The sequence below is a fragment of the Podarcis filfolensis genome (assembly GCF_964270895.1).
Source record: "Podarcis filfolensis genome assembly, chromosome: 5".
In the NCBI taxonomy this organism is placed as follows: domain Eukaryota; kingdom Metazoa; phylum Chordata; class Lepidosauria; order Squamata; family Lacertidae; genus Podarcis; species Podarcis filfolensis.
Genome location: NC_139608.1, coordinates 35,766,711 through 35,793,837, shown reverse-complemented (window position 1 = coordinate 35,793,837; position 27,127 = coordinate 35,766,711). Strand labels below are relative to the sequence as shown.

The following is a 27,127-nucleotide window of genomic DNA, read 5'->3' as shown; positions in this document are numbered from 1 at the left end:
GCCTGCCCCCACCCATGGCAAAAAGGGAATGAAACTGGCGAGAGAGGGTTAGTATTTGGGGAGGGCACCGTGCTGTTGACCCGAAAGTGAACGTTATTCAACTGAAAACCAAAAGAGTGTGAAATTTCCAGTGTGAAACTGCTGGACTTCAATATCTCAGTAAGCGCAGGGCATATTTCCTCAGGACAGTGCTGGTTCCAGGCTATTTTGTGCCTCGGGCAAGGCTAAATATTTGCAAATCCCCACCAACACAAACAGCGTTTGCAACTTCTGTTTTCAAAAACAGATAACTTGTAGGAAAAAAATGAAAAGCGCAGAACTCAAAACTGCTAATTTTTTCTTAAATTGCAAGAATAACTAACGGGGACGCGGGTGGCGCTGTGGGTAAAACCTCAGCGCCTAGGACTTGCCGATCGTCAGGTCGGCGGTTCGAATCCCCGCGGCAGGGTGCGCTCCTGTTGCTCGGTCCCAGCGCCTGCCAACCTAGCAGTTCGAAAGCACCCCCGGGTGCAAGTAGATAAATAGGGACCGCTTACTAGCGGGAAGGTAAACGGCATTTCCGTGTGCTGCGCTGGCTCGCCAGATGCAGCTTGTCACGCTGGCCACGTGACCCGGAAGTGTCTGCGGACAGCGCTGGCCCCCGGCCTCTTAAGTGAGATGGGCGCACAACCCTAGAGTCGGACACAACTGGCCCGTATGGGCAGGGGTACCTTTACCTTTACCTTTATATCTTTCTCAAATGTTTTAGCACACAGATCAGTTTGAATAATCTTGTGAATAGTGATGTTGCAATTTAAGACTCTTTAAAGTTTCAATTTCAGGCACATCAAAATCTCACTTTGCATGCCTTTTCCTTTTGCAAATTTTATCACCAGTTCCTTCAGGTCAACTGCTAATGCTTGGGCATGTTCAGTTGATATAGTTGCCAAGCCAACTAGTCCCTTTTTGCAACATTGTTGAACATATATAAGTTTTTGTAAGTTTGAACTTGGAGAAAATATGTTCACCACTTGCCACTGGAAGTGTCAGAAGGATCCTTAGAGCAACAGAAACGTTAGGCATATTATCCAGGCACACTTCCTCTTCTCCTGCTGCTTTTCCCTGGGGGAAACCGTTCTTTAGCGCTCAATTATAACAAACAGCAATACAGAAATTTCCCAGTTGACATTTGTTCTGGTCTGTTGCTAAAGAGCAGGTTTTCCCTCGGAAAGGAGCAGGGCAAGGAGAAAACTGCGTGGAACCATACCCAGAAAGTGTGGGTCAGGCAGAGAACAGTTTTCTAGGCATGGCACAGGCAGAAGTATGGATGAGCCCTAAGAGGTGGGGGCTGAAACCCTGGAGAGCCACTTCCAGTAAAACCAGACAATACTGAGCCAGATTTAATGGTCATACTGGGATAAGGCAGCTTCCTATATTCCTACAAGCCCCCCCCCCATATCCTTTTTTAGATAGTCCAGCTCTGATAATCTGCTGTCTTTACATGGCTTGGTTTGTTTTGCAGATTGACTCACTTCCTTGAGCCACATGCTTTTAGTTCTTGCTTAGTGCTTATCACACATTTGGAGCTTCTGTAAGGATGATCTGCCTTGGCTTGGTAACCTGTATTGCTTGGTAGTAGGTGATTTGTAAACAAGTGGAGTAGCTGTACTGTGTGGGCTCTATTTTGGATGCACAAACTCCACAAACTCCACACACAAGCACCATCCTCTTGGCTTTGTAGAGCCCATCTCCCAAAGCAGTGCTCGAGTACGTGAACTGTTTTCTTGCAGGAATTAACAGGCCCAGGGTTGAGGTAGATAACTGTGAGAGACAAGACAAATAGGAACTCTTTGCTTTGTTTCTTCCAACTTTGCAAATCAGCGTTGTAATATAAACCATCTATAAATTGTTTCATGCGAACTAGAAATGAACCTATTCCTGTATGCTGGTGTAGTGCTGAATCTTTATTGGCCTGAGTCAAAACCAAACTGGAGCAACTCCCAAACCAATTAAAAGCGAATCAACAACAGCAATTCCCTGATGGAATATAAGAGGAAAAATATATTTATTACAGTGGGTCTTCTTATGTTCTTAGGGGTGGAGAATGTGTGGCCCTCCAATATGCTTCAGCCGCAGCCACCGTAGCTGGTAGATTTGAATAATGGACATTGTGACCGGCAGGCTGTAGGTTCCCTACCCCTGCCCTAAAGGAATCAGTAATCATAGCCAACAGGATGAATTAGCTTGTGAGAGTTACTTTTATTTATTTATTTGCACTAGTGACACCAAGGAGTTAAAAAGCCATACAAAGAGAAGCTTGAACACACTTTGTTGTGATGTTAAGGAGAAAAGAAACAGTTGGACAGATCCCCAAGTTAAGGCAAGAAAGAATGGTGATTCCAATGCTACTCATTCATTACAAGGAGCTGCTTTTCATCATATTAGACATCATGATGGTGGAAGTTGCAGACCTTAAGGAGTTCTGTAACATAAAAACAGAAAGAAGAGAAGAGAAATAAAAAGGAAAGTTTAAGATCAGCACACCAAAACAGACAAACTCTGGCAATGTTTCGTAATGCCCTAGAAACCATTTTACTCTCATGGAAATTTGACTAAGACTTAGGAGCTAAAGCCTCGGGTAATATCACATCTTGAATATGGGTATGGACTCTCTCAAGGGTCTGTTTTGTGCAGACTAATGAAGGAAAGGGAGCACGAACAGTGTAGCTAGCTAATAACATTATATTTCATTCAGTTTTCCTATCCAGAATATTGGGAACAGGATGATTGCATAACTTCTATAGGACTGAAAAAACTACATTTGCTTTGCAAAATTGTTACAGAATATAGTGGAGCACACATGTTTAAAAATTCACAACAAAAGTGCACAAGCCAAAAGTGTGTGGGGGAGGGACGACAACTTATAGTTTATGAAACTGCCTTTTAAAAAGGTCATGTAGCATTGGTCCTTACTGATATTTACTTTTTGCCACTCACTTAAAATGCCCTTTAAACTAGACTCCCCAACCTGGTACCATCCAGATGTTCTGGACTGCAGCTCTCAAGTGTCCCAGACGGCATGACTGATGGTCAGAAATGATAGGAGCTATAGTCCAAACCTTCTGGAGGGCACCAAATCAGGGAAGGCTGCTTTAAAAAAAAAAGATGCAGAACAGAGGCGTGAAACCTGTGGTCCTTCAGATGTTGCTGGACTATAGCTCCGAGCATCCCTGACCATTGATCATGTTGGTGGGACTGATGGGATTTGTACTCCAACAACATCTGGAAAGCCTTGATAAGGAAAAATATAATGCTTCCTCTTTGACTATAAGAGAGTACTGTCTAGACTGCAACTGAAATCCAGGTTTTGCCTGAAGCTGACTGGTGTCATTCATCCCAGTGTATAATTGATACCTGAAGGTGAGAATTTCTTGAATCCACCAATAGCAGTCAGATATTGCTCGCCAAGATAAGCAGCGGCGGTCTTTTCTTTTGTGCTAACTAAGCACTGAGTGCCATCTTTGAACAAGCTATCTTTGGTTTCAGATTGGAACATTTGGAAATCCCCTTCTCTTGATCCACCGTTTCCAAAAAAAGCCTGTAATTAAGGAAGAAAAGCAGGATTCAGTTAGCTGTTGTGTTAAAGTTTTGGTCACCCACTTTTTGGTAAAAGGTTGTGGTGATCACATGCCATCCAAATGGTGCGTCAAACATTTCACAGTTGTTCTCCTCCTACTGAGCGCTCCTTAATGATTAAACTGTTCCTACACTTCCCTTGATTGCTTCTGGGTGTCTTTTGTACAAAGAATTTTGTCCAACTGTGGCTACCTCTACAGAAGTGGTGTGATTTATTTACATACTATTTTTAAAAGCTATCACAAGCCAACAGATTTATTGTGAGTTGTGATCTGGGAAGTCCCCTTAAAAAAAAACAAAAAAACCTCACCTGTTGGTCAAGTAACACACGACGGACAGCCTCTGCTTTCCCAGGTGCTGCAACTACTCCATGAGTAGGAACTGTGGCCAGACCACATCTTACATAGTCAGTAACTGGACAGCGATCGCCATTAGGTCTCAGAAGTTCAAAATCGGCAGCCATCTTGCTCCCTACCCAAGCAGGTTTGTTTTCTCCTGGGAGGAAAAAAGAATGTTAAAGATCATAAAGCTTTTATTGTTCTATTCAGGGATCTGTCAAGTGAGCACTCACCAGGTGACCCTGTCCCTTATGTTACATACCCCACCAACACCTACAGGTGGATGCAAATGGCTACACAGGGGAAGAAGGCTTTATATATTTTGGTATCTGCATGTAGTATTGGAACTTGGTTCTTTAAGAGGAATGGCTTAGCAGTGGCACAGCCTAAGGGGATATATTTTTATGTAACTTCCATGAGAATTGTGACAAGTGAAAGCAACTGAGTTTACCTGCTCCTTTCCCCCCTTTTCTTTACAGCTTGTAAAAGCAGAGTTTAGTTTATTGTATGCAAAGGAATTTTGTTAAAGGAAGGAGGAGGTGGAGGAGGAGAGCATCCAACAGCTGTCATTGCCCTTGGCTGTTGCAATATGCAGGCTTCCTTGTAACTGGGAGCTCGGATCATGCAGGGTCCCCAGTCTCATGCATGCCACCATATAATACAACAGTATGTGCAAAGCTTCCCTCTGCAAAGGTGGCAGACCATGAGTTGTCAGGGGCTGAGTCAACAAGAACAGCCACTCTTTTGTGGAGTGCTTGGGTGGAGGACAATGACTGAATAGGGAAGGTTTGGGTATGGAACTTCCAGTCCAAAGACCAAATGCGCCTCTCCCAACAACCTCTGTCTAGCCCTTGGGACTCTTTACAGGCCATGCCTTTCTCTGCACCATCAAGTGGTTTTGCCTGGCTAGAACATAACCTACTGTACACTTTGGCTTTCCCTTCTGTTAGGACTGGCATTACCACTCTGGAAGTGGTTGGCACTCTGATAAAAAAAAAAGATGTTTCCATCTAGCAGCAAGGATTCACAATTATAGTGAACTTTGGCTCAGCATAATATTACATATAAATTTAACCTCCAAATGAGGACTTTGTTCCTTTCAATCTGAATACAGTTTAGCCACCAGGGGCCAAATTAAATTGCTTCAGGTTTCACATTTCCATGAGCCAGCAATTAGCCATCCTCAGCGTAACTCATTCAGAATTTCCCCTTCTTTTCAATGGACTTGCTAATTGACTTGCTGTTTTGATGCTATTCTGCTTGGATCCCCCTTGTGAGCAGGGGACATTTATGGGCATGTAGTGATGGGGGAAATAGACAACCATTTCTCTATAAAACCTGTGGCCACTTTGTGAAATTTGTGTTAGGTTAATCCACAGGAGTAGGGCTCCTTGCGCATCCTGCTTAGGGCTGGCATGAACCTTCCACATACCTTCTGTGTTCTCCTGGACTGTGGTGTGTTTAACAAAGGCTACATCTCCTGCCTCAATCAAACACCTAGAAAATACAATTAAAAGAAAAATGTTGGTGTGGCATTTGTCAATTCCTTCAAGCCAGACTGCTGAAATGAATTTGAATATTTCCAGTTATGTTCAAATGGATTCAGAATTTGCAGTGAGAAGTGAAAGACGCAATTAATCACGGATGATAATTTGATGAGATGCTGTGAACTGAAAAGAGTTGTGGCCAATTCAGTGTAATGTTGAAATCACGGCAATATGCTGGCAACCAGATTTTTTTTGCTATTTACCTGGATGTATATTTAATAGCCATGTTAAAAGTACAGATTAATATGTTTTACTTGAAGTGGGAGAAATGTTATTTGTGCTGATTTGTTCCACCCACTAGGTGGAGCAGTGATTTCATTTGAGACAGAAGTCAAAACATCTTAGTTTGAAACTTGCTTTCAATATCCAGGTTTTGACATGGAATATGTGAGCTTGTTGTTTGCAATTCAGTACCCACAAGGTGATTGCTTCTAGGCTCCACATACCTGAGATAAAGGGGGGATCCTAAGCAGAACTTTGCCCTGCCAATTTTAAAATTAATACTAACAAGGCTTATATCCTGCATAGGATTTTGAATCCTGGGAATTCATAAAAATGTTCTTTAAAAACAACAACAGCAATAATAAGCAGTGCTTTTTTTCTGGGTTGACGCAGGGAGACGCATACCCCTAAACATTTTGTGAATCTTTGTACTTTTGTCCATTTACTGTATTTATTTTTCCTGATTTGAACTATAAAATGGTGATTTTCTTGAGTCTAAATGAGAGTCCCCCTAAACATTTTTATAGGGGGGAAAAGCACTGATAATAATATGTAACAGGAGGAGGAAACTGGGCCTGAGGAGGCATCTGATGGACTAATAGAGACAAAATACTGAATGGCTCGTTGCTGCAGTTGTTTAAGATTTCTCTTTGAAAATCTCATGGGTACATTCCTCTATCATCTCCTGAATAAGAGTTTGTTTTTAATATCCAAGTTACCTACCGGAAAGCACCACTGTAGCCAAAGTATATCTCGTTGCTGTTAGCTTTGCACTTGTGTTTGTCAGCGAGTGCCCCTCCGGTACCGGTGCCCTTGCACAGCTTGCAGAGTGGACTGCTAGGTGGCGATCCTGGAGCACAGCCTTCACTGAAGAATGTACCTGACAGGAGAACATGGAATAGTCACTTGGAATTCTTCTGTATCTGTTCTTGTAAGATGGCCACATATATTTGCAGTGAAATATTTGCCCACAAAAAAGGATTGCTATTTGGAATGCCCAATAGAATAGAGGAAAGCGGATTCCCCCCACCATCTTCTTAAAATTTCAGTCTTGTTGGCTGGCAGGCTAGCTATCCTATTTTAAAAGTATCCCACCCATCCCAAAAATATTTTGGTTGCATCCAAATGTAGTCATTTAGAGTAGATTGACTGAAATCAAGGTAGGACCTAAGTCAACCATGATTTCAATGAGTCAGCTCTAGAAATGACTGTGTCATGATCCAACATATCCCCCCCCATGGGATGGTTTATCAGCCATCTGGATTACCACCATAGACTAACGAAACATTGCCAGCCAATCCAAGGGTATTCTCCAAAAGGCAGTGCCATACATTTGTACTCAGCCATTCTTAAGCAGGCGACTGGAATGGCAGATTCTCAGCACTCCATCCTGGCCAGATATCACAAGGTGCACACCCGCACATTTCAGCAACGTGGTAAGTGTTGGGAAACATTTTTCATTAAATAGTATTATAGCAGTGTTGCACTTACAGTGCTATATTTTACTGCAACTTAAACAAAATAGGCAGGAAAGTGCTGGGCTGGACAGAACAATGCAAAGCACTGGCTAACTGTGCTGCAGGAAATAGTGAGGTTGGAGCGAGTGGAAGTGTCTATCTCCTAGTCCTTCCCAGCTCCTCCAACCTTGCTGGTTGGGGTGTTCTGCCATGTAAAGCCCTGCCCTTTTAAAAGGACAACAGCAGCGCCAAACAGTGGCACGCAGTGAATTTTTCGTAGGGGAACAGTTAGGGCCAGAAGTGTGAGCTTGCAAAGGTTATGGGGTGGGGGTGATGTCACACATGTGAGCATCGCACCTCCCTCCTTAAGCCGGGCAGAAGCTTCCCAGGCTTTGGAAAGGAGGCACCAGGTTTCTGACACATAATGTATAGGGTGAGATGGCTTGTTTACATATTTAAACAGGTTGTATACCACTTAACCACATTTGGCTCCGAAGGGGAGTCATGTGCAAAGTAGTTAAATAAGTGAACATGAGGTCACTCACTAATATTGAAGTTTCCAATGTTCTCCTGGTAAAGCAAGCCCATGGGGATGTTATATCCAGCAGTCCTATCAACACCAGTATGGCAGGATTTCTTTCCTCTCATTGTCTTCCAGTTGAATCCAGTATCAGTTTTCTTGACAACAGCAACAGCAGTGTAGCCCTTTACTGGAAAAAGGGGAGAAAGGAAAAGGGGGAGAAAAATCTCAAATAAGACCTCAAATCAAATGAGACCCTAATTAATGGAGGGAGGGAGCCAAGTTGGCCCATGAAAGCTTGTAATTCTCTCACATACTGAATGAATGAGTGGGTAGGGTCTTGACTACCTCTCTATTGTTGTGTCCTTATTTGGAAAGTAGGCATAAGTCAAAAGGATGCTTTGCTCATAGATCGGTTTGAAAACTGGGTTCTCTGTCCTGGCTCCCACTTTCAGATGAAAAACCCAGACTCTCGGCTCAGGAAATCCTGAAAGTTTTATTAAAGGAATCAGCTGCATCTCTGCTTCACTCAGGGTTCAGGCTACAAGGCTCAATGGGTACACGGGCAGAGTCTAGGATGCATGACCAGGCGTGATTAAATGACAAGAAGGAGAATTGTGTAAGCTCACCTTGAGCTCCTTGGGAGAGAGGTGGGTTATAAATGTAATAAAAAAGGGAGCTAAAACATTGTCCCAACCATAGCTGTCAACTTTTCCCTTTTCTTGCAAGGAATCCTATTCGGAATAAGGGAATTTCCCTTTAAAAAAGGGAAACGTTGACAGCTATGGTCCCAACACAACTGATGCACCCCTCCTGCTCTACTTATGAAGGAGCAGAGTGTGCTCCATCACTAATGAGGTTCCTGTCCCAAGCAAGAAGACTGAGCAGAGAATGGCTCTGCTCTGCTCATGCCTGCATTGATAGCGATGTGTCTTCAGCAACAACGTGGTCCAACCTTCTGACTGTCCCTCTACCACCAGCCTGGCCAGGTCTGCTCAGCCACCAGGGGAAACTCTTTCCCAAGAGACAGGGGTAGGGGTGGGTCTGGTTTGGCTGGCTTCTCAGGAGGTGAGGTGGCACCTGCCTCTGTTGGGTCTCCCTCCCCTTCTGAGCTATCTGACCACCAGGGGGCAGGACCCTCATCCTTGACACTGCTTGAGCTGTCTCTACATAAGGTAAATAAAAGGTAAAGGTAAAGGACCCCTGGACTTGGTCCAGTCAATGATAACTATGGGGTGCGGCACTCATCTCACTTCAAGCCAAGGCAGCTTTCCGGGTCATGTGGCCAGCATGACTAAACCGCTTCTGGCACAACACTGTGATGAGTGCCAGAGTGCACAGAAACACCATTAACCTTCTGGCCACAGCAGTACCTATTTATCTACTTGCACTGGTATGCTTCCAAACTGCTAGGTTGGCAGAAGCTGGGACACAACAACAGGAGCTCCCTCCATTGCACGGATTCAAACCGCTGACCTTCCGATCGGCACTGTCTCTACCTACACCCTTCATGGAATTGTCATCCTCTACCTCTCCTGACACATCCTGCCCCATCTTGCCAGGCGCCATGGAGACCACAACATTCACCATCTTTGCCAATAGTACTGGATTTGAAAGAGTTTTAAAGCTGGCAAATACATTTATATAAATATGAACGAATATAAAATTATATTTATATAAATACAGTTTGAAATGGCAGTATAATATTAGATCCTCTCCCTCTGTCTCTGTCTCTCTCTCAAACAAACATTGCACAGAAAGGTTTATCCATGTTTTTAGGTGCTGGGTTGTTGTTTTTTGAATCACATGTTTTCTGCCCTGGGTTCTTTTGAGAGGAAGGGTAAGATATAGATTTAACAAATGAACAAAAGCTTTAAATCCTAGGTTTACTCTCCATGGCTGTATGTCCCAGAGTTACCCACCTGTTGTCTCTGTTTCTGGATGGGCACATGCGGCAGGGTCAGCTACAAAGAGAATGAGAAAGAGGTTCTGGACACAATATTCCAAGACAAAGAGTTGTATCCAAAGTAGCACTAATGAAGTCATTCTGCCAGCACAAGGATTTCTGCTTCCCCCTGTCCTCCCCACTTTAAACCTTTGGGGCAAATCTGGGGAGGATGCAGGGTTCATATGTGGTGGTGAGTAGGGGGAAGAAAATGAGGGGGAGTTCTGATGTGCAAACAGAAATCCTGATGGGACACGCTAATTGAATACCACCCCAAACCCACCCAGTTTTTGCAATGCCACAACAGCACTGGGAGTAAAGCCATTTGTGGTCACAGACCTGAGGGTCAAACACCAGATGCTTCCTGAGAACTTATAATAAAAGTGAATCATACACAGAGCATTGCTTGGCACATCTTCACAGTGATGTGCTCTCATCTGAAGTGACAATATGCTTGCCCATAAAGGTAAAGGTAAAGGGACCCCTGACCATTAGGTCCAGTCATGACCAACTCTGGGGTTGCGGCACTCATCTCGCTTTATTGGCCGAGGGAGCTGGCGTACAGCTTCCAGGTCATGTGGCCAGCGTGACTGAGCTGCTTCTGGCGAACCAGAGCAGCGCACGGAAACACCGTTTACCTTCCCGCTGGAGCAGTACCTATTTATCTACTTGCACTTTGACGTGCTTTCGAACTGCTAGGTTGGCAGGAGCAGGGACCAAGCAATGGGAGCTCACCCCGTCGTGGGGATTCGAACCGCCGACCTTCTGATCGGCAAGCCCTAGGCTCTGTAGTTTAACCTACAGCGCCACCCACGTCCCTATGCTTGCCCATAGGTAGGTATAATAAACACAATGCAAAATTGGTATAAAACCTTGAGCCTGTGGGTCAAAATCCCCATTGGGCCCCTTGCAGAACTGCAATGAAGGTGTATCAGAAGTTATTTCCAGATGTGTGCTTGTGATAGTGTGGGCTGTATTGAGTCAAACTGCCATTTTCCATACTTACAGTAAACTTCAGCCATCACTGGCACCAAACCACACATCCCGGCAGTGTAGACAAACCCTCCGTCCAAGCTTATGGCATCAGCCTCATCTTTCTGCAAAGAACATCAGATATGCTAATAGCAAACACATTCTTCACATGTGAAATATTTTATATAGCCAAGACAACATCATCCATGCATGAAAGGGGGCATCGGAAAACATGCATTGGGTTTGAAGCAAATTTGTTCCTCAGGGGCATTATTCAGTCACTGCTATTTATTGCAATGTACCTGCTTTGTTTGGAGAGGGATTATGAAGGTGTGCTTTTATTGCGCAAAGAGCACTGACAGTGGTACCTTGGAAGTCGAACAGAATCCGTTCCGGAAGTCCATTCAACTTTCAAAACATTCAGAAACCAAGGTGCAGCTTCTGATTGGCTGCAGTTAGTTCCTGCAGCCAATCAGAAGCTGCAGAATTCACACCTGACATTCAGGTTCCAAAGAACGTTCGAAAACTGGAATGATCACTGCCAGTTTTCGATTGTTCGGGAGCCAAAACGTTCGACTTCCAAAGCGTTTGAAAACCAAGGTATGACTGTACGGGTATCTACTCAAATGTGTAAGAGATCCATATACAAATGTAACAATCTGGACATAACCAGTATTAGAGAAAATCCTCTTCTTTTTGTTATGCTTGCACTTTCCCAGTCAAACTGTTAAGCCTGTAAAAGGCTTAAGTCACGAAACAGTAGCCCTGCATGTAGTTATGCATGTGGCATGAAAGCCTTCCTCAGCCTGATATTTTCCATATATTTTGGACTACCAGCTATGCTGGCTGGAGATACTGGTAGCTATAGTCCAAAACATCTAGAGATCACCAGATTGACTGACCTTTCTAAAATTTAACCTCCATGTTGCATAATAGGAAGCATGTTTAAAATCTTGTAATTTGAATTCAAGTTTTGCAGCTTGACATTAATCTCTCAGCCTTCCAGGCACTGAGCCTGGAAGCTGGAACATAAATACACATTGTGAAATTAACACTATATAAAACTTCTTTGGCTGCAGCCTTGCTCACAGGTTAGTGAGCTCTGACTAGAAAGAATGGGGAAGACTCAGAAGCTAGTTTCCACCAAACATTTCAATGTGTCTGAGCACAGAATGCACACGGTTGGTATCGTCTACACCAACATTTAAAGTACTCTCACAGCCCTTTAGGAAGGGGAAGGCAGTAAATGACACTTGAGCTCCTTGGGAGAAGAGGTGGGGAAACAGACTAGTGCAGTACCCAATAAGATGCCCTCCAGATGCTAGACTACAAGCTCCATCAGTCCCAGACAGGATGGCAAATGGAAAGAGATCATGGGAGTTGTAGTCCAACGACACCCAGAGTCGTTGGATATCCCTGAGATTCATAGGTCAAAGATAAGATAGTGTTCTGAGTGGGCATGATGCCCCGAGTCCCTTCCGATTCATCTGTGGGGGTAGAATGTGTAAGAGCAATCTTGCCAAACTGGTTCCTTTATTAAGGTAATGACTTTGGCTGGTGAGTTAAGTACAATGATCAGCATAACCAAAGAGGTTTCCCTGTGCTATAGAACAGGGGTTGGCAACCTAAGGCCCGTGGGTCACAAGCGGCTCACAGGGGTCATTTAACCAGCCCCCGAGCTGCCCCCGAACCGAGCCACCCACTCGATGAGTCCCTGTGCACTGTGCTAAACTGGCACAGCGTGGGGACTCACTTCTGCAGTGCCAGAAATTGCGTCTGCGCAGACGCCGGAAATGGTGAGTGTGCGCACTCACGCATGCACATGATCCAGCCCACAGAGGGATCTCCACTGCTGTGAACCAGCCCAGGCAAGGTAAACCTTGCCAACCCCTGCTATAGAACAAATGGGTGGGACTTCCCGCTTCATATGAAGATATTTTAATTTATGAGAAATTTTTCTTAGTTATCTTATTTATATTTAACTACCTGTGGCCTTTTAGACATGGGCAGGATGTTTTTAATGCATTTCTCTTTCCTCTTGGCTTTAATGTTTCCATGTGGGGTTTATTGTATGTCCGTTCATTTGGCTGTAAGTCGCTTGTAAAGCAACTAACAAATTATTGTAAAGCAACTAACAAATTTAATAAATAATTTTTAGAAAACTACAGTTCCCAATATTCTTGGGGCGTGTGGGGAAACATGCTTTAAATGCATGATGTGTACACAGCCTCAGAAGCAAAACCACACTGGATGGAAGCAATGAAACCCAAGTGAGGACTCACAGTGGCAAGGTACAAGGGAAAGGGGTGTGCCACTCAAAGCACTTACTAAGATCTTGATGATGCAGTCATCAGGAGTTTCTGCCACAGCACACTCTATGGAGCCTCCGCTCACTCCACTCCATGAGTCGCACTTTGTTTGTTCAGCCTTGCCCACTGCGCACCACCTGATCCTCCCTTCGGTATCAGGGGAAGGTCTGTCTAAAGGATCAGAAAGAGAAACTCAATTAACCAGGAGTTCTGATGCCTCATCGTGCTGCAAATTAAGTGCTTGTAGAGAGAAGTGCTGGTGACTTCATCAAGGGGCTCTGGACAGCTGCCCCAAAGTCCAACCCTAACTGGCACCAGTGCTGTTACATGTGCCGGAGTGTAGAGAATACCAGCAGAGATACCTCTTACCACTTCTACCTACTGTGGGGACCTGAACCTCCAGTGACAGAGCTGGATCCAGGAACACACCCCCAAAATGCATTTGATCCCATCCAGGACAGGCAATGGCTCAACTTACCAGATCTGAGAACCACTCACCCACAGAGCCTTTGTCTGGTCAGGATTCAGACTCAGTTTATTAAGCTAATCTAGCCTGCCACTGCATCCAGACACCAGTCTGGAGCCTTCTCAGCCATTCCCAGTTCCAGATGATACAGAGAAATAGAGTTGGGTACCACCAGTGTACTGATGGTCTATGGCAGCTGATCTCCTGCATACCTTTTCTGATAGCCCGAATAGCACCACAGTACTGGGAGCCCAGGTAGAGTTGAGAATCCATTAACTCAGGTACACGAAGAAGACTGACAGCAGAATCCTTGAATAGAAGGTCTTTGGTAGGACCTTCAGGAGAACCAAAAAGTTTGCATCCAGATTGTGGGTTCTGGGAAGCCAGCTCCTAAGATAGGAGAATAAATATTCATTGAAGAGTGAGAAAAGGTAAGAAGAAAACATGAAGTCAGATGGAGCGCATAGAAGAGTTTTGAAAACTCATGGTATATGCTTCACCACTGCCAACCCTGCCAAAAGCAGGTCAATTCCATCTCTCTCCATCCCTTTATTTTCCACTGGACACCTTCAACATTCCATTGGTTCACCTGCCTCAACTTAACTGCTAGACTTGCATAGTCTACCTGACTTCCACTTCCTTTTTGGGGGTCTAATGAAGAAACAATGAATAAATGCAGGACTGTAGTGTAATTATTATTATTATTATTATTATTATTATTATTACCCCGCCCCATATTTTTACCCCAGCCACTCTGGGCAGCTCCCAACAGAGGACTAAAAAACAGAACAAAACTTCAAACATTAAAAACTTCCCTAAAAAGGGCTGCCTTCAGATGTCTTCTAAAAGTCAGATAGTTGTTTATTTCCTTTACATCTGATGGGAGGGCGTTCCACAGGGTGGGTGCCACTACCAACAAGGCCCTCTGCCTGGTTCCTTGTAACCTCACTTCTCGCAGTGAGGGAACCTCCAGAAGGCCCTCAGCGCTGGATCTTAGTGTCCAAGCTGAATGACAGGGATGGAGAAGCTCCTTCAGGTATACTGGACCGAGGCCGTTTAGGGCTTTAAAGGTCAGCACCAACACTTTGAATTGTGCTCGGAAACGTACTGGGAGCCAACGTAGGTCTATAAGGACTGGTGTAATATGGTCTCAGCAGCCACTCCCAGTCACCAGTCTAACTGCCACATTCTGGATTAGTTGTAGTTTCCGGGTCATCTTCAAAGGTAGCCCTAGGTAGAGCGCATTGCAGTAGTCCAAGCGAGAGATAACTAGAGCATGTACCACTCTGGCAAGACAGTCTGCGGGCAGGTAGGGTCTTAGCCTGCATACCAAATGGAGCTGGTAAACAGCTGCCCTGGACACAGAATTGACCTGCACCTCCATGGACAGCTGTGAGTCCAAAATGACTCCCAAGCTGCACACCTGGTCTTTCAGGGGCACAGTTACCCCATTCAGGAGCAGGGTGTCCTCCACACCTGGTTGCCCCCTGTCCTCCCCAAAACAGTACTTCTGTCTTGTCAGGATTCAACCTCAATCTGTTAACCGCCATCCATCCTCCAACCACCTCCAGGCACTCACACAAGACCTTCACCGCCTTCACTGGTTCTGATTTGAAAGAGAGGTAGAGCTGGGTATCATCTGCATACTGATGAACACCCTGCCCAAACCGCCTGATGATCTCTCCCAGCAGCTTCATATAGATATTAAAAAGCATGGGGGAGAGGACGGAAGCCTGAGGCACCCCACAAGTGGGGGTCTGAACACTCACCCCCCAACCCACTTTCTGGACATGACCCAGGAGGAAGCAGCAGAACCACTGTATAACAGTGCCCCCAGCTACCAGCTCCTCTAGACAGTCCAGAAGGATGTCATGGTCGATTGTATCAAAGGCCGCTGAGAGATCCAGCAGAACTAGGAAACAGCTTTCATCTTTGTCCCTAGCCCGTTGGAGATCATCAACCAGCGCGACCAAGGCAGTTTCAGTTCCATGGTGAGGCCTGAATCCCGACTGGAAGGGATTCAAATGGTCCGCATCCTCCAGACGTGTCTAGAGTTGTTCAGCAACCACCTGCTCAATCACTTGCCCAAGAATTGAAAATTTGAGACTGGGCGATAGTTGGCCATATTGGCCAGGTCCAAAGATGTTCTTTTAAGAAGCGGTTTAATAACCGCCTCCTTCAGCGGGTCTGGGAAAGCTCCCTCACAGAGGGAAGCATTCACCACCCCACAGAGCCCATCACCCAGCCCTTCCCGGCTCACTTTTATTAGCCAGGATGGGCAAGGATCAAGGAGACAGGTAGTGGGTTTCACTAATTCAAGCAGCCTGTCCACATCCTCGGAGGTAACAGATTGGAATTGATCCCATGCAACTTGACTAGACAGGACTCTAGCACTTTCCCGCCCCAGCCCTGCTCCCACATTAGAGTCTACCTCTTTCCGAATCTGAGCGACTTTATCTGCAAAAAACTTCATTTTGGAGTCCTTACCAGGCCCCAATGGTGCAGGTGGTTCTGTTAAATTGTGAACCACCTGAAAGAGTCTCATTCTGCTGTTTTCTGCAGATGCAACAGAGGCAGTAAAGAAAGTCCTCTTCGCTGTCGCTATTGCCACTTGGTAGGCTCGACATTGAGCTCCAACCTATGTCTGGTCTGATTCAGAATGTGTTTTCCGCCACCTGCACTCTAGCTTCTCAGTGATTGTTTTATCACCCTCAGCTCCAGGAGAAACTACGGGGCTGTCCAGGCTCCATGCAATCAGAGACGGCGCTTCAGAGCCAGACAGTCGATAGCCCTGGTTAACTCCACATTCCAGCGGGCCACCAGGGGATCAGCTGAAAGGCCATCAACATGGGATAAAATATTCCCTACCACTCTCTGAAAACCATTTGGATACATTAAGTGGTGGGGGCAGACCATCCGAATAGATCCTACCTGCCTGCAGAGGGGAAGGGTCACAGAGAAGTCCAGTTGCACCAGGAAGTGATCCGACCATGGCACTTCTTTTGTTTCGCTTTTATTGTCAGTTCACCCACATCCATAGAGGTAAACACCAGCTCTAAGGCATGTCCATGACTATGAGTTGGGCCAAACTTATTCAGGGACAGCCCCATGGAGGCCATGCTTTCCACGAAGTCCCGAGCGGCCCCTTGTAAGGTCATGTCAGCATGGATGCTAAAATCCCCCAGGACGACCAAACTAGGTGTCTCCAGGAGAACATCCACCACGACCTGAAGCAGCTTGGCCAGGGACAAGTTGCTCTATATACTTCAGATTTCTAAGACCTCAACATTTCATAAGTCCTGAAGCAGGCTTGTTTGTGTATGTTTCCATTATTATGGGTTGTAGTCAACTAAGTCCAACCCACTGCAATTAATGAACTAAAGTTAGTCCTGTCCATTCATTTCAGTGGGTCTATAGAGAGTAGGAGTAGCATTTAATAGCACTCTCTGTGTGTGCGTTACTTAATTTACAAACTTGCATGCTTGGAAGTCCCCCATAGGTCTTACAAATCTTATGTGCAGTTGTTTTAACTGTGTGTTGCTGTTTTTAAGCGGCCACTATATTGTAAATTGCTTTGGGATACATCATTGAAAACAATTTATGAAATACACACACACACACACACATACATACCATTGCTTTGGAGAGGACCGTCCAGATCTCATCTGCCCGACTGTCGGTACTCCGTGCTACCACAGCATGAGCAGGGACTCTAGCCAGAGAACACTCCTTATACTTTTCAATAGGCTTCTTACTGCCATCATCACAGAGCAGCTCATACTGGTTCCTTTCTTCTGGACTGAGGGCTATGAAAAATGATAGCAAGATTTAAAGCCAGGTATGTAAGATAGGTTCCACCCTGAAATGCTAGAATACCGAAGCTGAGAAATGAGAAGCCCATAGACTCATAGAATAGTAGAGTTGGAAGGGACCACAAGGGCCATCAAGTCCAACCCCCTGCAGTGCAGGAATCTTTTGCTCAACGTGAGGCTTGAACCCACAAATCTGAGATTAAGAGTTTTGTGATGTCTAATAATGAAAAACAATGAAGGTGAAACTCTACAATTACATGATACTGATTCCACCTGTATATACTGAGAGTCCATCCAGGTTTACAGTGGTTACAATTTCCTGCAGGAAAGCATTGTAGTTCAACGGTGGAGTACATGTTTTGCAGGCAAAAGGTTTCAGGTTCAATCTCCAGTATTTCTGGGTAAGGCTGGGGCAGAATCCTTCCTGAAACTCTGGACAGCTACCGGCAGTCAGTGTAGACAACACTGAAACAGTAGTTTGGCTAAGCATAAGGCAGATATTTCAATGTTCCTTCCAAAGAATGCTCAAGTGGTTACTGTACTGTATAGGGTGTTTGATCTTAGGATATAATACATGAAGTCAACCAGGTGCTGGAACAGCCTAATTGCATGACCTTTTCACAAATGAAGCTGTGTATTTTTTGGCACTTGCTACACTGTGGAAAAAGCTGAACCATACAGGTTTCTGCACATATCGTCAGCCTTCATAGAACCAACTCAGTCCATGGAACTCAACACAAACTAACTCAAAAATGTGAATTCCGTCTGCACAGAGGGTTGAGCTCTACTAGGAACTTTGGGACAGGTAGTGTGGTGCCTTCCAGATTTTGTGGACCACAGTCCCCAGCATCCCTGACCTTCAGGCAGTGATGGCAGGGGCCTGATGGGAGCTGGAGTCTAACAACATGTGAAGGGCTAAACTTGCCCTCCGTCCTTACCTAGTACAGTTGCATCTTTCACAAAGGCCACATCTCCAGCTCCATCCTTCAGACATCTAGAAGAACAAGCAGAGGAAGAAATATTAGAACAACTGAAGTTTTGGGTCCTTACACCAACCTTCTGCGTGTTCAAAGAAGCAGAAAGGAATTACAGATCCTGAGCATACAAACTACTATTGTTTATTTTCTTCAGCGCCAACAAAACGCAGAAGTCATACAGTCCATAAGTGAAGAACTTAAAAATCATAATACACAGATAAAACATGGATGGTCTCAGGAATGACCAAGCACAGGAAATCGGTTCCGCTTCCGAGTGGGACCGGGTTGCGCTCGGGCCACCAGATCCCACCCCGCCTCAGCGTTCTGCGTCACACTGAGGGTGACCCGACCATGCCATTTGCCAGGCGGCCAATCAGGGAGCTGTGGGGGCGTGGCCGGGGCCAATTTAAACTCTGGAAGCTCCTCTTTCAGCCTCGCACCACGGATCTCCCACCCTCTTTTAGGTAGGGTCACTGGCCTTGCTATGGACTTCGGTTGGTCGCCGTTGAGGGGCCTGGTAGGACTTTTTCCACTTGGCAGATTGGCACCAGCCACTTGGTTTTCACCTACCTTGTAGCAATCGTCACAACTTTGTAAGCTTTGGTGGTTAGGCATTGGAATAGCGATGTGGGGGGAGGGGAGGTGTGGCCATCACCTGCCCCTCCATGCATAAGGGTATTCCGTTAAAGAAATCCAGGGGTGTGGATCTTGTCTGAAGCCCATGGAGGGGCTAGGGCCATGCCACGACCCCAGCAGGAACCCGGGGGGGGGGGGCTCGAGTCGATCCTCATTGGCGGGGCTCCCCCTACTGGTGGTTTACCCTTCCAGACTTCCTGCAAGGTGGGCAGGAGTCAGATATAGTCTGTTGATGCCAATGCCTAAGCCAATACCACTCACATTCTGTAACCAATAAAGTTGTGGCCTAAATTTTGCCCATTAACATTAACCTAAATTCTGTGTCCTTGTGTCTTTATTCTCCTAGGGGTGGATTGGGGGTCTTGAAGTGCAAATGAGTAGTAAGAGTGTGGAAGAATAGGTATGGTGAGACTTTGATAGTTCCAGAAAAACTTTCTTCCGGAAAGGAAAGACTTATCGTGAGGGAATAGAGAGGAAATCAGACATTGCAACCTGAGTGTTCCAAATAGAAATCATAGCAAAAACTCATAATATAAACAACAAAGAGTCAGGTAGTACTTTAAAGACTAACAAATGTATTATGATTTAAGCTTTTGTGGGCTTTATGATCTGGAATTGTAGTCATCAAAAGCTTATGTCACAATGAGTGTGCAGTTCTTAGGGTGCCACAAGTTTTTTTATCATGTTTTCCGCAACTGATTGAAATGACTACCTCACTGGAAATTGACAATAAAAATTCATTTTTCCACAACCTGATGGTAGAACTTTACATTGGCATGTAGAGATATTTAACCAGTTTCTTGCTACCCACGGTAACTAGAATATACAAGACTTTGAGGATATTTTAATGCTTGCCACATAGTTGTGTGCCACAGAAACTACTGGGAGACTTCCACACACTCAGTTGTTTGTACATTTATTGTGCAAAAATAAATAATCTCCATCTCTTTCTGCACTTCTGCAATGATTTGCAGATGCATCTACACACAGAAGAGCAATGTTGCTATTGTGATGGCAGTAAAGTATAAATGTCACATGTTCTGAAAATGTTACTGACATCTGTTGGATATAATTTCCTGTCCATGCTTGCACCATTATGTGAAACTTTGTTTTCCTTCATTATTAAAAAATGTCTTTACTTATGTGGAAAATGGCAGTTAAGCTAGCCCACCCGCAGCTATGTCTAGCTGTTTCGGAAACATTCTGGTTTGTTTTTCACTGTTAGGAGAGTGGATTGTTTTTATTCCTTTGTAGAGTTCCACCTCTCCTGCACTGGAGTGTACATCTGGCTAAAGTTTTGTTTTTAACCCTAAAAGACATGTTGACAAGGTTTTGATTTCATGGCTAGGGGAGAAAGTGTTAAAATTCAAATCCCCATGTACTACAGTCCTGAAGAACACTCCCTCCTCAATGGGCCTAGCAAGAAAGAAAGAAAGAAGAAGAAGAAGAAGAAGAAGAAGAAGAAGAAGAAGAAGAAGAAGAAGAAGAAGAAGAAGCAGCAGCAGCAGCAGCAGCAGCAGCAGCAGCCCTGGCATAATTGCTAACTACCATTTAAAACTGAGAGTTTCCAAGAAGCAGAAGGCATCACCTGTGTATAGGCAGCCTCTCATCTGATGCAGGGTAGAGAATCCACTGCACAACAGAAGCATGTCTAGCTATACTTGTATGTTTCTAAATAAACCAAATATTACAAAAACACCCCTTCTCTGCCAAAAGAAGGTAGTGATGCTCTTATGATCTCTTGCTGTTCAAGGAAATGGGGAGTGTACCATCAGTCCTTTGATTGTCCAGAAAGGCTCTCAGGTTGCATGTTTCCAGTGTTAGGTTCAAAAATTGTGTTCGGCATTTCAGAACAAACCCCTCCTTTTCCTATTTTGGTTATAAAGCACCTGAATTTCCTAGGGCTATGACACCCCCCCAAAAAAAGAAACCAAATGGAAATGCATGTTACTTACTGGAAAGCCCCTGAATATCCAGCGTAGGGGTCGTTCCGGCTGCATTTTTCATCACCTTTTCCAGCACAAAGGCGGCACAGATTTGGCTCATTTTTGCAACCTGGGACACAGGAGCCTGAGAAAAACTTGGCTACAGCTGTAAAAGAGGACCACACAGGCAAGGCATTGGCAGGTCCCTTCTTCTAAATAGCATTCACCTATTAGTTTGTATCAGGGATGAGTCAGCCACACAAATGTTTCAGTCAGGCCTTAGAATGCCAATTATTGTCAAGGACAGCACTCGCCTCTTGGTAGAAAGCAGGTGGAACACAAAGTCCAAGGAGTCTCTGTGACAGGGGTGATGAACCTTGGGCCTTCCAGATGCTGCTAAACTCCCATCATCCCTGACCATTGGCCATGCTTGCTTGGGCTGAGGGAAGTTGTAGTTCAGCCACATCTGGAGGGCTAAAGGTTCTCCAACCCTGTTCTGTGATGTCCCAGAAAACAAATCTCAGACCATATGCTGTTTCAGCAACTGCAGAGGCATACAACTTGTGATAGACATCTCAGAAGCTTCTGCAATGTTATATCGGCAAGGTAGGGCTGGGAAAACCTCTTTCAGTCAAGGACCACATCCTGTCTCAACTTGCCTTCTGGGGGCCATGTGCCAAATCAAAAAGTGGGTGTGGCCTAAACAAAACAGGAGTTAGCCTCCTCCATCCTCTCTTATGCACGCACACACGCACACAAATTCACACAAGCACACACATACTCAGGATACCAGGACACACTTCTCAGATCATGCTCTGCAAACACTTGGGTAAATAAAATGTGTTGCGTTAACCCTGGATTTTATACCTGGTACCTATGAAGAGTGACTATATGTAAAACATGTGCTGGGTCACCATTCCACTTTAGTAAAGGGCAGAATGCCAAAATTCCCAGAGGGTGTACACCAGGGATGGGGTACCTGAGGCCTGGTTGCTGAACGTGGCCCTATCAGGACACTCCTCAGGCCACCACCACCCTGACCGGCCCTGCTCTGCACCCTGCGAGTGCTTTTCCTTGGCTAGAATGTGTCTCTGAACTATGATAACACCTCTTGCTTCTCTGAATGGAGGATGGAAAGAAATCTGACTTCTGTGTGGCTGGAAAGTAATCTATTCAACAAAGGTCAGGTGAACCTTCCTGCCCGTTCTCGCTCCTTCCACATCAATCTTGTGGCTTTCATCACTCTGCTTCTTACCTTTTTCTATAGGTTCTGTTTCTGCTCCAGCCCATTCTATAAGACCAAGATTCAACAACCGCCCCACTGGCATAACCCAGCCTGCAGATCTGCCCAAGCCAGTGTGGCAAGATTTCTTCCCTCGGAGATCACCAAGTGCCTGAATGGTATTTTTCTTCACAACGGCCACAGCGTAGTAACTGGTAACAGATTCTCCTGGCAGGGAGAAAGAGAGAGGGCATATTGTGACCTGTGCGGCAATGAAGAATAACTGCATACAAAAATCTGTATGTTAGGAGAAATGCACTCAAGAAGCTTGATGAACTTTCATGAGGACTTAAAAAAAAATCTAATCTGATGCAGAAATCTGGAGAGCTGAATTTAATAATGGAAAAATGAGAAACTGGAAGAAACCCAAACTGACAGATTCTTTCACTCCTAGCACTAGAGAGTCAGTGTGGTGTAGTGGTTAGAGTGATGGAACAAGATCTGGGAGAGTCCACCAAAAACCAAGGGAGTCCGTTCCACTGTTGAACAGCTCTTACTGTCAGAAAGTTTTTCCTGGTGTTTAGTCAGATTCTCCTTTCTTGTAACTTGAAGCCACTGGCTCCAGGCCTACACTCCATGGGCATGTAAGGCCTGCTCCAGAAGCACTCTCAGATGAACCTGATGGGTCTCTAACCTCTAACTCAGAGGACTCCGTTGCAGTAGGCCCAGGAAGATCTGGGGCTTCTCCACTCCTCTGGGAGTGGGCTTTAAGCAGGCTTGGCTTTAAGAAAAGCAGCATACTGCAGCAACACCTGAACCCTGATCCCAGCTTGGGCCTTGCCACAACACAGAGCACAACAGAATTCTCAAAATCAGCCCTGTTGAAATTTACCTCCTGTACTTGTGCCATAAACTTCAGATACAACCGGCTTCAAGTTATACGGGGCCAAGCCTGCATCATAAATGAGACCACCATCCAGGCTGACAGCATCTGCCTCAGAGGCCTGAAAACACATAAAAGTAGACAAATGGGAAGAAGAAAACACAATTGGGAAGGAGAAGTGACAGGAATGAAAGGAGCTAGAAAGACTATTGTACCACTCAGTGATGGGTGAACCCCAAAATTAACTGAGCTCTCTTCTCTTTTTTCACAGTGCCAGAGTCAGAAAGGAGGTATAGAGTGATCTTAAACTGATAATTTAGCCCAGGGGATCAAGAAGGGACTTTATTAGTGTTCTAGTTGCCTGGGACTTTGCTTTAGGTTGCCACCAGGCCAATATTTTGTTTTAACCTCTTTGGATCTATGGCCCCATAATAAAGTGATTACTGTTTTAACCACTAAAACCATTTCCTGGCAAATAACCCATACTGGAGTCTGAAAAGGCAGTATACAGGCAAAGGCTGTTTTACCATTGATTTCTCCCAGGTTCCATGACCCCAGGGATTCTGTCAGCCACTTCTGTGATCAGACAGAACTTTCCAATGTCTGTCCCTAGTCAACCCAGTTCTGCCTCATGGGCCGCTCCTAGCTCCTGCTTCTGACCCTAACCAGGGAACTAGGATCTTTGAAACAAACCATTTTCTGCAGAGTTGACAGACCCACCAGCAAAAGTTTGGTTTGTCTTGCACACCAAATTCAGGGAAGTCCCCCAGTGTTTGGGTCCAGCTTCCACTAATCACTTACCGCAATGGCACTGATGCAGTCATGGGGACTGCTCTTCTTCACACAGCTGAATTGTGGGAAAGATGAAGGTTGCTGGGAGGTACTTAAGCATTCCTGCAGTCTTTGACACTTGTTCTGCTCAGCCGTTGATGTTGTACACCATCTTACCCCGGACGTTGCAAAACACGATGCTGTGAAGAAAATAAAGGAGGGGAAGTGTTGTGATATCATGGGCCATGAACGATGATAACGCTGCCTTGTCTGAAGTCCACCTCCCCAGATGTATGGGATTTTCTTCCCATCTGTGCGATTATCTAATACTAGGATCAGGGTAAGAAGATTTGCTCACCAACCTTCCCCAACCAGATGGTTTGCACTGCAATATTCATCAGGCCCAGTCAACATGGCCACTGGTCAGGGATGATGGGAGCTGTAGCCCATATCATCTGTTAGGTACCACATTGTGGAAGGCTGTATTAAACTAACCTTGACTATCAAGACAGAATCCTGAAGATCTGGAACTGCTCCTAGATGCCTACATAAGGTACACATCCTTGAATTGCTGTTTCCTTGTTGTCCATGTAAATGAGATTTTCTCAAAGCTGCATGTTTTTCAGTGCATCTCTACAGATTCTGTCCATCAGAACTCTGTTGCTTAACCTACACACAAGAGCCTCAATCCAGGTCTTGCACTGCATCACACTGAGCAGTCGCATACTGGCCCCAAGACAAAGACTCAGCTGTTTTAGAGGAAAGCAACACTCTTCGCTTAGTTTGATGTTGCAGTACTTAAGGGCAATGAATTATTTCAGTTCGTGGTAGCTGAGATTTTTATTCAGCCTGTGATGAATGCCAGCTGTGCTGTCACAAGTCAAGCCAGAGCTATCACATTCTTTATAGAAAGAGTCTGGAGAGATTGCTTTCACACTCTCAGCCACACATGCTCAAGCAGCTATAAGCTGCGTATGTGATAAAAGGGAACCACACAGGGTGAAGGCATCCTCCTTTACTTGACCCTTTGCTAATTTAAGTTTGTTGGTTAACTTTTCTAGTAAGGCGATTTTGCACGCAGTCATCCCAAGACATGTTCATGCTTCAGGAATAAAATCCTGCTACCACCAAAACCTGGACACATATTAAACACCAGGGGAAGATTCCCTTATGTACTGAAAGTAATGTGCTGGGGAGAGAGGTTCATTGGGAGCACATAATGGGAGGTGAATGGGTAAAGAACACATCCATCCATCCCTACTCCCCACAGTACCAATCCTAACTGTTGCTTCCTCCCAACACCAGACGCTTTAATTGCACTCATGCAATTAACACAGCCCTATTCATTGTAGCTTAATTCCAGTTGATTTGAGTCTAGCCCTAATTAGAAGAAGGGCAATAGCTCAGTGGTAGGGCACTTGCTCTGCACATAAGGCGCCACATGTTCAATCCCCGAGAATCCTGGGAAAGAATTCTGGGAGCAGTGGTCTCTTAGGGGTGCTGGGTATTGCAGCTTTGTGAATAAGAAACCGCAGCTCCCAGGATTCTTTGTGGTGAAGATGTGTGTTGGATGTGCTTTAGATGCAATGGTGTGGTTACGAAACCATAGATTACATGCAAACATGGAGATCCCAGTTTGGGGAGATTTGCAGGAGGGAATCAGCTGCCAGGAGGAGGGTGTTAAACTCTTTCCCTGACCACATCTCCCTCAAGCTGTTTCTACATCTATCTTTCTGCAGCTGGAAAACAGTTGGGAAGAAATACAGTGGGGGAAGGGAGAAGCACAGGAGGATTTAACCACCATACCGTCCTCCCCAAATCCCCCCAACAAATGCCCTTTATCCTACATACACTTTGCAAATGTGGGTTTCTGAACTGTTTCACAGAGGAATATGCAATTCTGCCTCCCTATCCTGGTCAAAGCACATCACCATTATGGGATTAATAATGGTACTGGTGCCCTTTCCAGAAGGTAGAGTTGCATACCGCAAATATTAGTCCTTAAACCCTATCTTGCTGTTCACTGTACCTAAGCTTACATAACTATATAGTTATAGTTAAGCACTGTTTCAATCTCTAAGAAAGATATTCTGGTTGACAGTTCACTGTGTGCATAAATGGAAGCTTCATCACTTAAAGTTCAGACCCACACTATACATTGAAATTACATGGCTTCCCTCTCACCCAAGATCATGGGGAATGTAGTTTACCTTTAATCAGTGCTATTTTTCATAGAAAAAGAGGTGCCAGAACTCACCATGAACTTACCTTGTTTTCTTATAATGATAGTGGTGCCCACCTGAGAGGTGCCAGAACTGAGTTCTGATGAGCTCCAGCTGAAAAAAGCCCTGCCTTTCACACAGCTATAATCCCCAGCACCCTTAACAAACTCCAGTTCCCAGGACTCTTTGGGGGAAGCCATGCGCTTTCAATATATGGTGAGGGCATGACAGAAGATAGCAGAAGCATTCAGCTCAGCAGGGCTCTTGGACTGAGACCTCAACAAAAGGCAGGAACTGCTGCAAACCAGTGAGGCTTTCTGCCATCCCTAGGACTTTGTTGTTTTCCATAAGGAAAATATTTGAAAGGCTTGCAACCCTATTTCTTAAAAGGCAAGGAATGGCAGAAATTAAAGCGGCATGATTTTTAAAGGATTGCCATTGTCTGAGCACAGACTCTAATTTCACCTTGCGGCCTTGAAGTGCCTTTGACTTGCCCCTTTCTGCAAGCCTGCATTCACTTACCCAGAAGCCCAGTGAACAGCACAGCTTGGAGAGCAAGCTTCATGTTGTCTTCTTCCTGGAGGCTTTGAGAGAGGTGTTGCAGAGGTGTCTATCACAGACTGCTCCCACGGCGTCTGTGAGGCTTTTGACTCAGCAGCCTTGCCTTTTTATAGAGAGAGTGGACTCTGCAGTGTTAGCAGAAGCAGTGACCCAACTGTGTTTGTCTGTCCTTGTTTCCCAATAGCTCCTGCTCCTCCCTCCTCCCTCCATTTGCAGGAAGAATGTCACTTTGGCACGGGATTCATATGGACAGCAAGAGGGCTTGAGAGGCTTCACATGGGAAATCCCCTTGTCATTTTAATTCTTCCTGGACCTGAAGTACAGTTAAACTGGCAGGAACACCTTGCCTGTTCCTTCACCACCATTGTTGCAAAGGCAAACCACAGAACAGCCTGTTTGAGGCGGCTCTGAATTTAGGCTATTTGTGTAACAACCCTACTCCATAGACATTAATGTGAGTTTTGCCATTGATTTCTTTCAGAATAAAATTGTTACCTAAATCATATACCCGCTACTGATTTAAAAAGCCGTTTGAAACAAAGGACTTTTAAGGAACTGCTTAATAACCAATAGACAATGAAAAGTAGTTCTAGGATTTAATTTTGGAAAGCATCTGAGAAAGAAACTCCCTATTTAGTCAAGCTTGTTTTTATTTCCATTCATTCATGTTCTGTTTTACAGTTTCTCCCACTATACTAAATAAGGTGAGGTACCGGTACATAATAAA

General features: G+C 45.0%; 1 protein-coding gene across 1 annotated transcript; it reads right to left on the bottom strand.

Annotated features, from left to right (window-relative positions):
• Positions 1-2,218: 2,218 nt before the first annotated feature.
• TF (transferrin) lies at positions 2,219-26,611 on the bottom strand. Its single transcript, XM_083616271.1, has 17 exons — positions 26,362-26,611; positions 23,648-23,817; positions 22,856-22,967; positions 21,997-22,191; positions 20,772-20,907; positions 18,142-18,197; positions 17,025-17,197; positions 13,604-13,781; positions 12,945-13,096; positions 10,651-10,741; positions 9,622-9,663; positions 7,725-7,889; positions 6,446-6,602; positions 5,386-5,450; positions 3,926-4,110; positions 3,394-3,577; positions 2,219-2,461 (listed from the first exon to the last, which is right to left on the bottom strand). The coding sequence occupies exons 1-17, from the start codon at positions 26,402-26,404 to the stop codon at positions 2,421-2,423; spliced, it is 2,145 nt and encodes a 714-aa protein (XP_083472397.1). The 5' UTR covers positions 26,405-26,611; the 3' UTR covers positions 2,219-2,420.
• Positions 26,612-27,127: the final 516 nt, after the last annotated feature.

Coding starts and splice junctions, on each gene's coding strand:
- TF (XM_083616271.1), bottom strand. CDS start 26,404: ATGAAGCTTGCTCTCCAAGCTGTGCTGTTCACTGGGCTTCTGG. Junction 17,198..18,141: donor GAAAGATGCAACTGTACTAG/GTAAGGACGGAG, acceptor CATTTTTCATAG/CCCTCAGTCCAGAAGAAAGG. Junction 13,782..17,024: donor CGGTCCTCTCCAAAGCAATG/GTATGTATGTGT, acceptor CTCCTATCTTAG/GAGCTGGCTTCCCAGAACCC.